The sequence below is a fragment of the Copidosoma floridanum genome, unplaced genomic scaffold (genome assembly GCF_036245765.1).
Source record: "Copidosoma floridanum isolate Cflo_tuat_1 unplaced genomic scaffold, Cflo_Japanese_pri ptg000004l, whole genome shotgun sequence".
Lineage (NCBI taxonomy): Eukaryota > Metazoa > Arthropoda > Insecta > Hymenoptera > Encyrtidae > Copidosoma > Copidosoma floridanum.
Genome location: NW_028321881.1, coordinates 31,775,885 through 31,789,219, shown reverse-complemented (window position 1 = coordinate 31,789,219; position 13,335 = coordinate 31,775,885). Strand labels below are relative to the sequence as shown.

At 34.6% G+C, this 13,335-nt stretch overlaps 1 protein-coding gene across 6 annotated transcripts in view; it reads right to left on the bottom strand.

The window, feature by feature from the left end:
* Positions 1 to 13,335, bottom strand: part of ash1 (histone-lysine N-methyltransferase ash1) — a 403,336-nt gene that overhangs the window by 124,746 nt on the left and 265,255 nt on the right. For all 6 annotated transcript variants that reach the window (XM_089595732.1, XM_089595729.1, XM_089595737.1 and 3 more), the window contains 2 exons: positions 12,944 to 13,270; positions 12,665 to 12,837 (listed from right to left, as the gene is read on the bottom strand). In XM_089595732.1, the coding sequence (XP_089451858.1) occupies positions 12,665 to 12,837; positions 12,944 to 13,270 (500 nt within the window). The remainder of the gene's footprint in view (positions 1 to 12,664; positions 12,838 to 12,943; positions 13,271 to 13,335) is intronic.

Here is a 13,335-nt window from a genome sequence, read left to right as displayed (position 1 = left end):
AACAGCGGAAATAATTCTATTCTAGCCGACTGCTCTTTAAAATACCTTTTAAGCCCTTTTACCTCTTGTCTGCTAGGATCCTCTTTTTAAGGCCTCCCTCTCTTTCCATTTTCAACCGATTTTTTATTGCACTCCCACTTAGACATTTCTTTTATTTCTCCACTCTTCCATCCTTTTTTCCCACTATTACCTCCAGGCTTCTGTCTAACCTCACTTTTCACTTATTCCGTGCTCTTCCTTCCTGTCTTCACTCAGCAAAGCCTACACCTTCACTCGACTTAACATTTCCTCACTTTCTTTAGTGTACCCTTCTCATTTTTTGCTATCACTTTGTTTATTTAGTGCCTCTGGGTACTACTAAAACTCACTTTAATGCGGACCCTCTATACTTTACGTCCAACCGCGCAGGTGACTCCAAAAATTATGTAATTTTTTCTTCGAAGAGAAAAATGGTTTATTATCTTAACATCAATTAAATCATTATAGGCAAAATAATTTTAAAAAAGGAAACATCAGCATAAAAAAAAATTGATAGTGTCTGTAGTATATAAAGCATTTAACAAAGATTGCGAAATTTTCAAGCCCTAATTAAGATTATTTAAATTCAATGTTCAGAATTTTTTAAAGTAAAACTTCTTATGTTGGGCAGTGAACAGCCGCGTATGGGGAAATGCGTTACGAAAAAACGTAGCCACCCACCCTGCAATCCAAGTCCTCTCCTCAATCTCCTCTCTTACACACTCTTTTCCACTTCGTCTTTCTCTCTCTCCCTCTCTCTCTCTCATAGCGCGCTCCACTTTACTGTCTACCGCTCCGTCTCTCTTTTGCATGTACGCTGCGCGCTCCTTTCTCCTCACGCTGCTACTATACCTATATATACATATTTGTTATAGGTGTGTCGTATGTATGTTTCTACCTTAAAGCATATATATCTGGAAGCAGCTTCGCATATACTGGTTGCGAGACCAGGTGCGAGAGAGAGAAAGTGTCCAAGTTTCAGTACATCCTGTATCTCTCGCACACGCTTCGTATTGGTCACCACTGGAACGGAAGCGACAAAAATGTTTGAGAAGCGTGTGCGAGAGAGACAGGATGCACTGGAACTCGGACCATCTCTCTCGCAACCAGTATATACGATGCTGCCTCTAGGTATATATGCTCCAAGGATTCTACGCTACAACTAAACCAATGCGCTTGCTCAAGCCAAGGTATAGGTATGGAGAAAAGATAAAAGGAAGAGCAAAACAGCTGTACATACCTATACTAGAGGCAAAGTATACGTATGTATATTTTATACATATTTGGGTGTTGCATGTTCCGGTCATTACATACATGTTCATGTGTATACCTGTATGTAAGAAAACGTGCATAAAGTATTAAATATATAATATGACAACTTATGAAAACAAGAAAAAACGTTGCACCTCGAAAGGGAAGTCAAATTGGCTAAAAATAACAATTTTTACGGGTTTCCTACAGGAAACTACATGATCAAGGTACACAAACATAGAGGGGTTGGACTATGCACAAACATGACCTCAATTATTTCCTTTTTTAACTGTATCTTGAAAAAAAACGAGTAAAAAAAATGTTTTTTTTCACGCCGTGTTTGAAAAATTAAAATGGACATTTAAAAAATCTTCGAAAATTTTTTTGCACAACATAACCTTTCAAAATTCGAAAAACAGTCATATCTTGAAAAAGAAGCTAGTTAGACCCAAAATAACTATTATTACACGTTTTGTAAAGGAAAACTACACGATCAACGCGCACTAATGGAAGAGGATTGGACTATGCACAAACATTACTTCAATTTTTTTATTTAGTATGGCATACCTGGAACCTTAATACGCATACTGACAGAATCTTCGAAGAATTTTTATTACACCATAACCTCTCAGACTAAGAAAAACAGTTGTATCTCGAAAAGGATGCTAAATAAGCCAAAAATAATTCCACGTATAAAAAGTAATTATTGAGGTGCAAAAATATATGATACACGGATTCATACAAACCGTTATGATAATTCTAAAAATGATAAGTCATACCTCAAAGGCAAACCTACATCATACATATCCTAGCTATAAATTAATTCGTTTTCTATTCTCTACCATGTATTATAAAAATAATGGTCACATGACCAAAACCTTTATTCTTATTAATAATTTTGAGATAAGTAGAAATTAGTTATAAGCACGGGTAAATTTAAATATTAATTTATAATCATGGAAAACAAATTGCAATAGCCATTTTAACAATTTTTAATCGCTACTATAAAATGATGCATTATTTCGAAGTCAACTACTAATACCGATTGAAATGAGCGCCGATATACCGCTGAATCATTACACATTCAACATGGGATCAATGCAGAATCAACGATGTAATTGACGACTGATTTCAGCATTGATATTCTTGCTAGGCATATTACACAGCTATTTGGAGTATACAAAATTGGAAAAAAAGTTTTTTTCTAACACTTGAATCATGTATTCTTTGTATAGGATTACCTTTTTTTTTTGTTCAATGTCAACAGTCTCCTTCAACAATCATAACTAATGTTGTGATACATAAAAGGTAGAAACCATCAAGACTTAATATATTTACGATTTCATGTAATTCACTAAATCAACGTAAAAATACAATTTTTTTATCTTATGTTATGAGAAAAAATATATAATGAAATAGAAATCAAAGATTCAATAACAAAAAATTAATAAAAACCGTTAAAAAATTGAAAAAAGCGAAAATCACTTATTTTTAAAGGCTGTAGAAGATCTATGAAAAAATTTTTAGTGTATTCATATCTATGGATTCACTTAGTATTATATATCAAGAATAAATAATCACTACGGGAAATTTTTAATTTAAAATTAAGAAAATTCTATTTTGGCCAGCTTTTTTGCAGTTCTCACTGTGCGACGATTTAATGACTTTTTAAATAAAACCTCTATGCTGGCTTTAAACTTTTATTCTTTTAACTGACTCCTCACTTTACTTTCGATGCAGAGACGAAAGAACTAGTGTTTATTATAACGTAGAAGACTTACAATGCATCAAAGAAAATCAATAAGAAGATCTATAAGAGAGGTTACTGAAAACGCAATACGCTACTGACAGAGAACTGACATTATATGTGTGGTATCAAGCTCCTTGAAAAATTAGTTGAAAGAAAAAAATATTTATATTTCTGTATGAATCTCTTACTTTTAACTCTCAAATTAAGTCGCCAAGTATCATCAGATCCATACTTTTAAATAGGAGTATCTTTTTCCAAGAATCGGACTTTTCTTTAGCTTTCGTTTGCACTTGAAAATAACTTCTTAAAACATTATACAGAGAAAATATAAGCGTTACAAATGTTTGTATGAAGAATAAATTAGTTTTTTCTTTTTAATTAAAAATCTATTTCTTTTAGATCGCTCAAAAACATTTGATAATGTAAAAATCTTAAGACCAGACCAATGAGACTTCCTCTGTTTATGTTTCAAAAATATCTCTGCTGATTTTCAGATAAAATAAAAAATAGGTTCCCTTTCTGAGAAAACCAATTATGTATTAGCTTATTCTTAGGCTTCAAACAAGACGGAAAAGATAAGCCCAAAACGAAAGTTGTAGTTTTGAAGCTCAATTTTTGGCAGGAATTTCTAAATAGCAAAAAAAAAACCAGCAAAAAGGACCATTTTTGAGACTCAAAGAGGGACATCTCGACTTCTTAGGTATTTCGAAGGCCTAAATTTTAGCCGGTATCTTATTTTATTAGGTTCTATAAAATATTTCAATTTCAACCATATTCATGATCCCACAGTGTATACTTTCTTTAAAAGATGTTAGAATGACCCAAATCTTGGGAGTGTACGAAAATCAAGCAACTGTTTTTTCATACGTTGAAAAATAAATCAAACTTTCAGTTTTTCTGCACCCTCTTATGGTGTGGTAGCGCTTTATTTAAGCTATAATATTTTGCTGTAAGAATTTTTGTATGATTCTTGCTAAGTTTAAATGAACGTGGTTAATAATGTTGCTAAGTAATGAAAATATTTACCATTTTTATATTTATGAACATCAAGAAGAGAAACAAGGCAAAAGAATCCTTTGAATCATCAAGTAAAGTTTTCTTGTAATAATTTGGTAACACATTCAACATTTACCAAATTGTGCAAACAGTTAAAAAGTGGTGATTTGAATTTGGATGACCATGGACGTGAAAATTGATTATAAAAGTGTGAAGACAATGACTTACACGCTTTGCTCGACGAGAATCCATGTTGGACTTAACAAGTATTAAAATAAGTGCATGTTGTTGACCGAACTACGATTGCCAGATATTTTATAAAGATGGGATAAATTTTAAAGGCAGGAAAATGAATTGCACATTAGTTATGTGAAAAAAACAAAAGCGAACGAATCGATACTTCAATAAATTTTCAGTGGATTTTTTTTGTATGTATAATTTTGAGTGTGTTAATGATGTCTATAACAGAGTCCAATCGTGAAATTATACTTGAAAATTTACTTTTTGAGCGTTTAAGCCTCTTCTGATGAATATTCAGCTCCAATTGTATTGGGAAACATGAACAAATTCTAAAACAAAAGAATGGCGATGAAGACGTACGAAGCAAAAATTAATGCAACCACTCGTCTCGATTGTATTTAGCTCTTCTAAGTTTTAGGAATCGTTTGAGCAAGACATTATCAGATTTTTATCCATTTGCAAGCTCTGGTTACACAGCGTTATTTTTCAATAATGAAAACGGTAAAAACATTCTGAACATTACGGATGAACAAAAAGCTGCAGAATGTTTTTGGTAATTTTTGAGAACCGAGAATGATCAACCGTTTTAAAATGACTGCTATTATACGGTTTCAAGCAATGTAACTAAGTCAACTTCATATTACACTTTTATTTGAAAAAAACATGTGCCATGAAATCCTTACACAAAAATTTTTTTTTAAAACAAAAACATTCCACGCGGCAGTAAATTTACCATGTTGGAAATCATAGAAGAAAAAAATTGAAAGAACTATGTATATATATATATATATATATATATATATATATATATATATATTATAGTGCTTAACGTCTGGCTCTCTTGTAGAGGCACTACTTAGGGCATTTAGCATTTGGAATTGGGAAGGAATTGGGATGAGATTGGAAGGGAGGGAGGGCCCTAACAACTGCTCCGCATTCGCCTATGACAATTGTCATGTGGACCAGGAAAACCCCGGGAAATCTCCTGTAGGAAAAACCTGATCCGGACCAGCCCGGTGTAACTGCCTCATTGACCTGGTGTCTAAAGCTGCAGACTTAGACAACGGGGAAGAAATTTATCACACCTACCACTCACGATGTCGAAGAAACAGAGAAACAGTCAATTATTCTACGAAGCGAACAGTAGAGGTGAAACGGCGAGACTTGAACGATCACTCGTTTAAGTACTAACAGCGCCAAACGCTGTTTGACCTCGGTGATCGACGGGACTGCAACTCTATCGCTGAGCCATTGTGTCAGTATATATAAATATAATTGGAATGGGGTTAAATTTAACTATAAACAGCGTATTAAAACGAATGTGAAGCAATGGGAATGGGTAGTTGAATGAGATAAAATGTGATAAATGTGTTGCCCGTTGTGGTTTGAAGGAAATCTGATACTTTATAGTGTAAGTGAAATTATTCATGACTACAAGTTAAAGTCAGAGACTGAAACCTACATTAATGATAAATCGGTAACTATGCAAATGAAGCGTGTACTTAAAAAAGTCATATTTTCAAAAACCAATAATATAGGTTCTTGCTTAATTACAAATCAAAATAACAAATATGTTTTGAAGAAAATCCATTGCTGGCAGTAACTTCATATTTGTACTTATATATGCATAAAGCAAACTTCCAGAAACAGTTATAATCGCTAACCACGAAAGCTGCTCGATTCTTGAAATTTTCTAGATGGTTTTCGTTTAGTTTTCATCTTAAAAAAATTAATATCAATAGCACTCAATAAGCTCAAAGTTTTGCAAAAATACTTAAGCTTTTTACATTAGATCAGAAGGATACGCTAGGTGGCATCAAAGTAAAATCGAAGCCACCTGCAGTTGAAGTACAACAATCAAGAATAATAATGAAGATTGATTAGAAGTATCAACATTTTAAGGATATCATAAATCTTTACATTCCCTAATTAACCATCAATCTCATCGGTTATTTTTAGAGCCATCTAACGTCTAACTACCTCACCAACAAATACATTTTTACTACCAGTTCCAGTAATGATTCGTCCACTAAAACACTATAATATAAAAAACCAGCCATTATTAAACCACGTTAGTCATTCACTGGCAGACGTCACGAGCGGAGTTATTCGTTTCAAGGCTGGAAACTTCGGCTACCGACAACCCTACATTACCCTTTCGATTTTAAGTATTCAATCAGGAATCACCGATCCTCTCCAAGGTCTGCGTTGGGAGAGCTTAACAGCTACGAAAAAAAAAAAAACTTTAGCAAACGGGACAGTCTCTAACGGGCAAGCATAACGAACCAATCCCTCCACCTTAGATCACCAAAATGACTGAGCTCTGCAAAAAAAGGTGCTTTAGACACCAACGTTTTCGGCGAAATACCAGGTGTTTAACATCAGTATAAAGTATACTGATGCTGACTTTGATTTAATTAATTAGAAAGATAATATTCAAAAGTTAAGCGCTCAAAACGGAACGATTGTAATTCTTTCCGCTGTACACATCCACCAATTACAGCGCGCTACGCACCCATGCGTTAGGTCGGGTGCTCTTGACTGCTCCACAGTCAGTCTGCTCCGAACGTTCGGCTTGAGAGCTTAACTATGTGATACGTTCCGCTTTTGGCTTCACTTTCTCGCTTAAAAGCATGAGAACTATGTTAAGATCGAGTCGTGTGGCGCCTTTTTGCTTAATTTGTACCAAGCTTCTGTGTATTTACAACAAATAATTATTGTTTTTTTTGTTACATATAGAAGTGTTATGCAGTGCAAATTCATTGTGAATGTCAACTTAATGAACCCTCCTCCCTTAAGAATCCAACCACTTATTCATTCTAAATACAGTCCACTCGATCTTTTAGAAACACCAGGAGACGTTGGATAAGAGCTCTACAACTAGATCCAACGCTTCAGACGTGGCACTTTTCTTTTCGATCAGTCTGGTGCTACAATAAGAGGCTAGAAAAGATCACTCTGAGGTATTCAGGCAGTTACGTTTGCAGGAAACTTCAGTCAAGAAACAGTTTAGCTTACTGGTCCTTTTTAGGGCTATCGGACATTGAACTACCTTACCGAAAAATATATTACAACAAAAAAAAATTGACAAAAAACGGCCCTTAGGGCTTCAAAAAGTTTCAACTATGCCAATAGTCGCAAGAGGGTGAATTAAAAAAAAAACTTTAAACGTTTTAAATGTATACAATTTCAGACGTCAAGAAACTGACGCAGAATATTCATCGAGATTGAAACAGCAGCGTCAAAATAAAAAACTGAAGACTCTATGAAGTGAGAAATCAGCTATGCATTATAACACTGGTGGAAATTACTTACATCTTCCAGATTTTTAAATAGGTAAAATAATATGTATTTGTATTTATTCTGTCAATATAAAATGGAAAGATTAAGCTCCACGACTTCGTTGCTCTGGTAGTAAAGTTGTAAAATTAGAGAAAAGAATTTATTAACTATCTATTTTTGGTCAGTTTTAAATATCAACAGTTTTAACAAATAGCCCTGTTCATTTATTATAAAGTGAGGAAGTGACATTCAACACCCTTTTTATTATGGAGTACAGAACGCACAGTACTTTTCAACATCAATATACCTTTTTTTACATTTTACACCTTATTATTTGACAAAATAAATTGCATGAATTCTGAACACAGATGTTTTTCGTAAGTTTTTTGCTCTAAGAAGTCTCAAAAGTAGACGTAAAATTTTATAACTAAAAACGTTTTATATGCAGTGAGTCTCGGGCAAACCTGGGACGAGGACCACTAGTTAATATTTTTAGCAAAGTCGCAAAAACCGTTATAATCGCTAATTGCGATGAATACTCAATCGATCTTGCTGAAATTTTGCACACTAATTCTTGATACTTTCTCGATGGTTTTGTTATGGTTTATATATTAAAAAAATTAATAACAGTAGCAAGAAATAAGCTTAAAGTGTTGCAAAAATACATCAGCCTTTCACTTTACTGTAGTAGGATTTCCTAGGTGGCGCGGAAGTGAAATCAAAGATACCTGCAATAGAAGTAAGAGGATCTGGTTGTAACATCCCCGGGAAAATTTCCGTACATTAAAGTCGTTCATCCGCAGTGCATTAAGAATAGAATTTTGAGCCGTGCAGTTGGGTATCTCAGCTACCAACAACACTTTTCTCCAATGAAGAAGCGACTTAAGTCGAATTCCATCCTGAACTACCAACATTAACAAGTGTCACAAATAGAAGGCTTTCTGAACGCCATCGTCTCCAGCGTAATGCCAGAAGACGTCTAGCTAGAGCACAATCTGATCCAACAATTTGGGGTTTCGTGGTTATTCCTTCAACTAACCTGGTGGTACCAAAGCAGATTTTGTTACAATAGCAAGCCAGGGAATAAACCCTGAAAGGTTGGAGAAGCCACATAAACTGAAAATTTTATCAGCCTCCTCCTCAGTAGTTTGTCCTGAGGGAATACCCACAAAGGATGTACTCTCTAGGCCAACTTCCCCAAACAACGGTGAACGGTTGATACGGGGAACGACTTGAAGACGAAACATTCTTTGGCCAGAGATATACCTCTCTCCAGTACGGTCTCCGTGCGCAGAGACTGCGACGATAAGAGTCAAGCCACCTACAGCCAGCTTTCCGTTATTAAGAAAAATAATAAGGAATGACTGAAAGTAGTACCACTGTCTTTTTTCAGGACCATAATAAGTATTTACGTTCCCTAAGTAAGCATTTATCTTATCAGTTATTTGTAGGGTCATCCAAAGTTAAACTACCTTGCCAACACATACATTGTTACTACCTATTTCGGCAATGATTTGTCCACTAAAAGACTATATATATCCGGCCAGTATTAAGGTAGCTGGGGTGATATTTATTCGAATAATAATCTCTGAAATTTTAAAATTATGTAAATATAGTCTACTTAATTAATTTGCGATAAAAAAGTACTAAGGTCAACCACTTAAGTTTCCAGAAAATCGCTATTTAAAACTCAGAATATTGATACGCAGTCTCATGAGATTAATCACTAAAACGACTATAACTCCTAAAGTGAATGATAAACCTCTACAAATAAAAACTGTAATTGTACCTTTTTTTATACGAAATCTTCAAAAATTCTGAAAATTATACGTAAACCACTAATATTTCAAGAAAATTAAGAAAAAAGTAATTTTTTGTCTTCTGTGCATGCGCAGATTAAAATAATGAGTTTTTATTATTCTTTTTATCGATATTTAATAACTTTTTAGGCCACTGCAACTCTGGAATTTAAATGTAATTTAGATATTCAATTATCATGAAAACGAGCTAAGAATATTTTTCATAATCTACAGAACTTTTGAATTGACATTATTTAAAAAAAGTTTATGTACTGATACAAAATTTAAGTGGAACAATGCCGAGTTGTCAAGGGTTAAAGAAATAAAACTATGCACTGAAGTATGCTTCTTCAGTCAAGCATGAATGCTACAAAATAAATTTTGTAGGCAAAGAAAATTAGATAAAACTAGACATACAAGTCTTTTGAAAATCAACTAACTCATATCTGGATGACCAAGCCCTACTAGATAGCGCTGAAAATGAATAGTAAAGACAAGTATAACTCTATTTATTCATATTTCAATGCCAGGATTTAATTTTTACAATACATTAAATTAATTTGATCTCCTTGTCTCCAAGTTTTTGTCCACGCTTCAGAGATTTTAAGCGTAAACAGTGGGTGGGACGACTTTTGCCTGAGTAACAAGATGTGAATGTGTTGAAAAGTCTTTTTTCTGGAGGTGTTTGAAGTATACTTGCGTCTATTGGGCATACATCCGTATTTTTTATGCTTAAACGTCTTTTAAACGTCTAGAAGAATTTCCTTTAAAAATTATTTTTTGTTGAATATCGACTAATTTTTAAAATCCCTTTTATGCAGAAAATACGAAATTTTTTGATAAACCAAACTGGTCCTTTTGTTTCTTGTTTCTTAGTTTTAATGACTTTTACCAGAAAAAATTATGTATAATCTTTAGAACTTTTTCTATAATAAAGTAATAATAAATAAGCCCATAACAGCTGTGTTTCATTTTTTAAAGAGCCTACTAGAAGTGAGCCTACGGGTGTCTTAGGTCAAATCCTAATATATGCGTTCACTTGCTCATTTTACAGATCAACTCCCCATTTACAGCGCGCCTAAATAAGTTTCACATGAAAAAATTTTCTACTTAACTAAATTTCATAAGAATCTCAACGGTTGTATACAGCAAGTTTACATGAACACAATCCCTAGACTAAATATTTAGTCATAGTGATGAAAGAATGATAGAGCATTGATCTGTTTCACACAACAAACAATGTTTTATTCTTACATGAAAACTTAATTGTTGGGTTGTTGATTTGCTGAAAAATCCTTATCCATGCTATCTTAAAGTGGTTCGCCAGCGGGTTTGTTCGCAGTGGTAGTATCACGGCCTCACGGTCTCTCTCGCTGCATTGCGCATCAGACTCTGTATTACATCTGCTATATATTATAGCCTCAGCTGTATATCTGTATGTGGCGTCCATATTCACAATAAAACCATGAACAGTCATTTTCTCCGTTCAATATCTGAATAAAATCTAAGCTCACCCCCCATTTATTCAGTACGAGAAAAAACCTCGTGATCTTAGTTACAAATTTATTATTTTTATGTTACTACCGTGAGCGTTATTAAGGTTATATTTATATGGATTTGGTAGTAATCCATAATCTTTCTATTTTCGACCAGCCTGTAAGTATGATTTTCTTACTGCTTTTTAGCCAAATTTGACACGCTAAGGGGGTATGAAATTTTAGGAGTAAGTACTTTGAGACTTCAATAACAACCTCTCAAAATTTCATCAAGTTTGTGAGACCTTTTAGTTTACTGTCGAACCACCTTAAGATGAAATTTATTTAGTTCACAAGAATGTTATGATGAGCTGCAACAAAGGTTCACTACATAAGTACAAAACCGTGTCTCGTCAGTTGACGACTGATTGGATAATTAATTAGATCACCAACGATCAAACAGGTAAGAAAAAGGTTGTAGCAAAGGTAGATAGTTTTTTTTACCGGGTTACCGCAACATCCTATTGGCCTAGTCAACGTGGTCACCCACTCACCATCTATGTGTGGGGGTGTATTGCTGGACCCATTTACCAATCTCTAAATTGATATCATACCTGTTATACCATGGATACAGTGTGACTAAGAATCTCCGATGAAACACCTCGCTAATTAAGCTGGCACTCTCTGCACCAATGGTGCATCTGGTCCACTCGTCACCATGCAGCTTTTTCCTGAAAAAGACTTCATATTTCAGGACACCTATCCTCGCCAGTGAAGCCGGCGCTCTCTGCTAAAGCATCGGATGCAGGCTTATTAGCATCTCCGGAGAAGCTCCATGTTTCAAGGATCACTCCTCTCTGGTAATGCCGGCGATCCCTGCCTGACGCCTGGCATCGGGTCCGCTAATCCCTATCTATTACCCTAACACTGTTTCGCGTTTACCCAGGACCGTAGACCTGTGGGGCAAGGAAAAAACCCTGGAGTCTAAAGGATAATTTTACTGAAAAACCTGCCTCAAAACACCCGTTTCATAAAGTTTTCTTTTGTAAATAAAAAACTATTTATGATGACAAAAAGAGCAATTATATGTTATTTTTTCATCGTGATGACTCATCATTAATTCACGTGATGTCACTGATATTAACTTACACCTGAATTAAAGGCAACCACGGCAAGCAATACAACTGCATTATCAGTTCTACGAGTTAAAAAAACAAATGGCAGCAAAGTAGACAAGTTAGCGATAGCTCTGATTGACTAGTTCTATCGCGCAGTCTATTTCACAGCTTTATTACGCTTTACAAGGCTGCACCCTTATAACTCCAAGTCAACAGAGATAAATATTTAGTGCACACCTTTTGTGTTACATATACCAAAGTCGCTTGCAGTTGGGAATGAACACATACCATGCTGAAGACCCTGGCAAAAACTAAGAGGAAAGAAATCAGAGAAAAACATAGATACGTAGATTAAAACATAGATAAATAGAAACATAGAGACCGAAGAATATTATAAGGTTCATTGCAGAAAATATGATGAGTATTGTAAGGGAGATCGACAATAAACTGAGCGACTTTCCAGTTAAGTTTTCCATGCATTTACAGTAATTATTAGTAGCTCATTACGATGTAGTTTCGTTTGCTAAAAGAGCGAGAAACAGCATGAAATATCTATAACCGATATTATTTTAGCAATTAAAATTATTTACATGACTTTACTTTAACATATACAAACTCAACATTATCATTTATCATACTGTAAAGATATCTGTCAGATTCTGAATCTTTAATTTCTCATTTTTACAAGAGCACTGCGATATTGGGTTTGAAATAAAAATAAAAATTTTACTTTACCTTTGCAGAAGGTATGAGGATCAAGAACCCAACATCGTCCCGCAATTAGTTCACAAGGTACAGCTTCATAAAGAGGAGCACATACCACTTCATTTTCATAGAACTTACGCGTTGGCTCATGATACGTTTCATGTGGTCGCAGATAATGATGCCCAAACACAAATCTCTCTCCACTGTAATTGTTATAACACTTTTATGCAAATTTTTGTCTAAGTAAATAAATTCCATGGCGGTACGCCAGTTTTTAAATTCCTACAGTGCACACTGAACGTAATTTACCTTTTGTTTTTCCAAAGCCTTTCGATTCTGAATATATCCATTTGTTCATAATCCAATTTGTCGATGGTTTTATATGTGTGCTTGTCGGGCGTATCACGTAAAACGTATACCGTGTCACCAGTCCTCAACTGAAGTTCTCCTCGCATCAAAGTTACAAAATACTTTTTGCCCTCTTCTTCTTCCTCAGTTTCAAGTGGTATTTCGTAATCAACTTCCCGTGGCTGACAATGCTCACAGAGGTATGAGTCAGCGCTTGTATCAGCTTTGACGCAATCACAGTGCTGCCAAACTAGACAGCGTTCACACTGAATCATAAGACCTTCGTCTCTGAAACATATTAATAATAAGAAATAAAATTGTTTTACTAGGACAAAATGACAAACAGGCTAAGA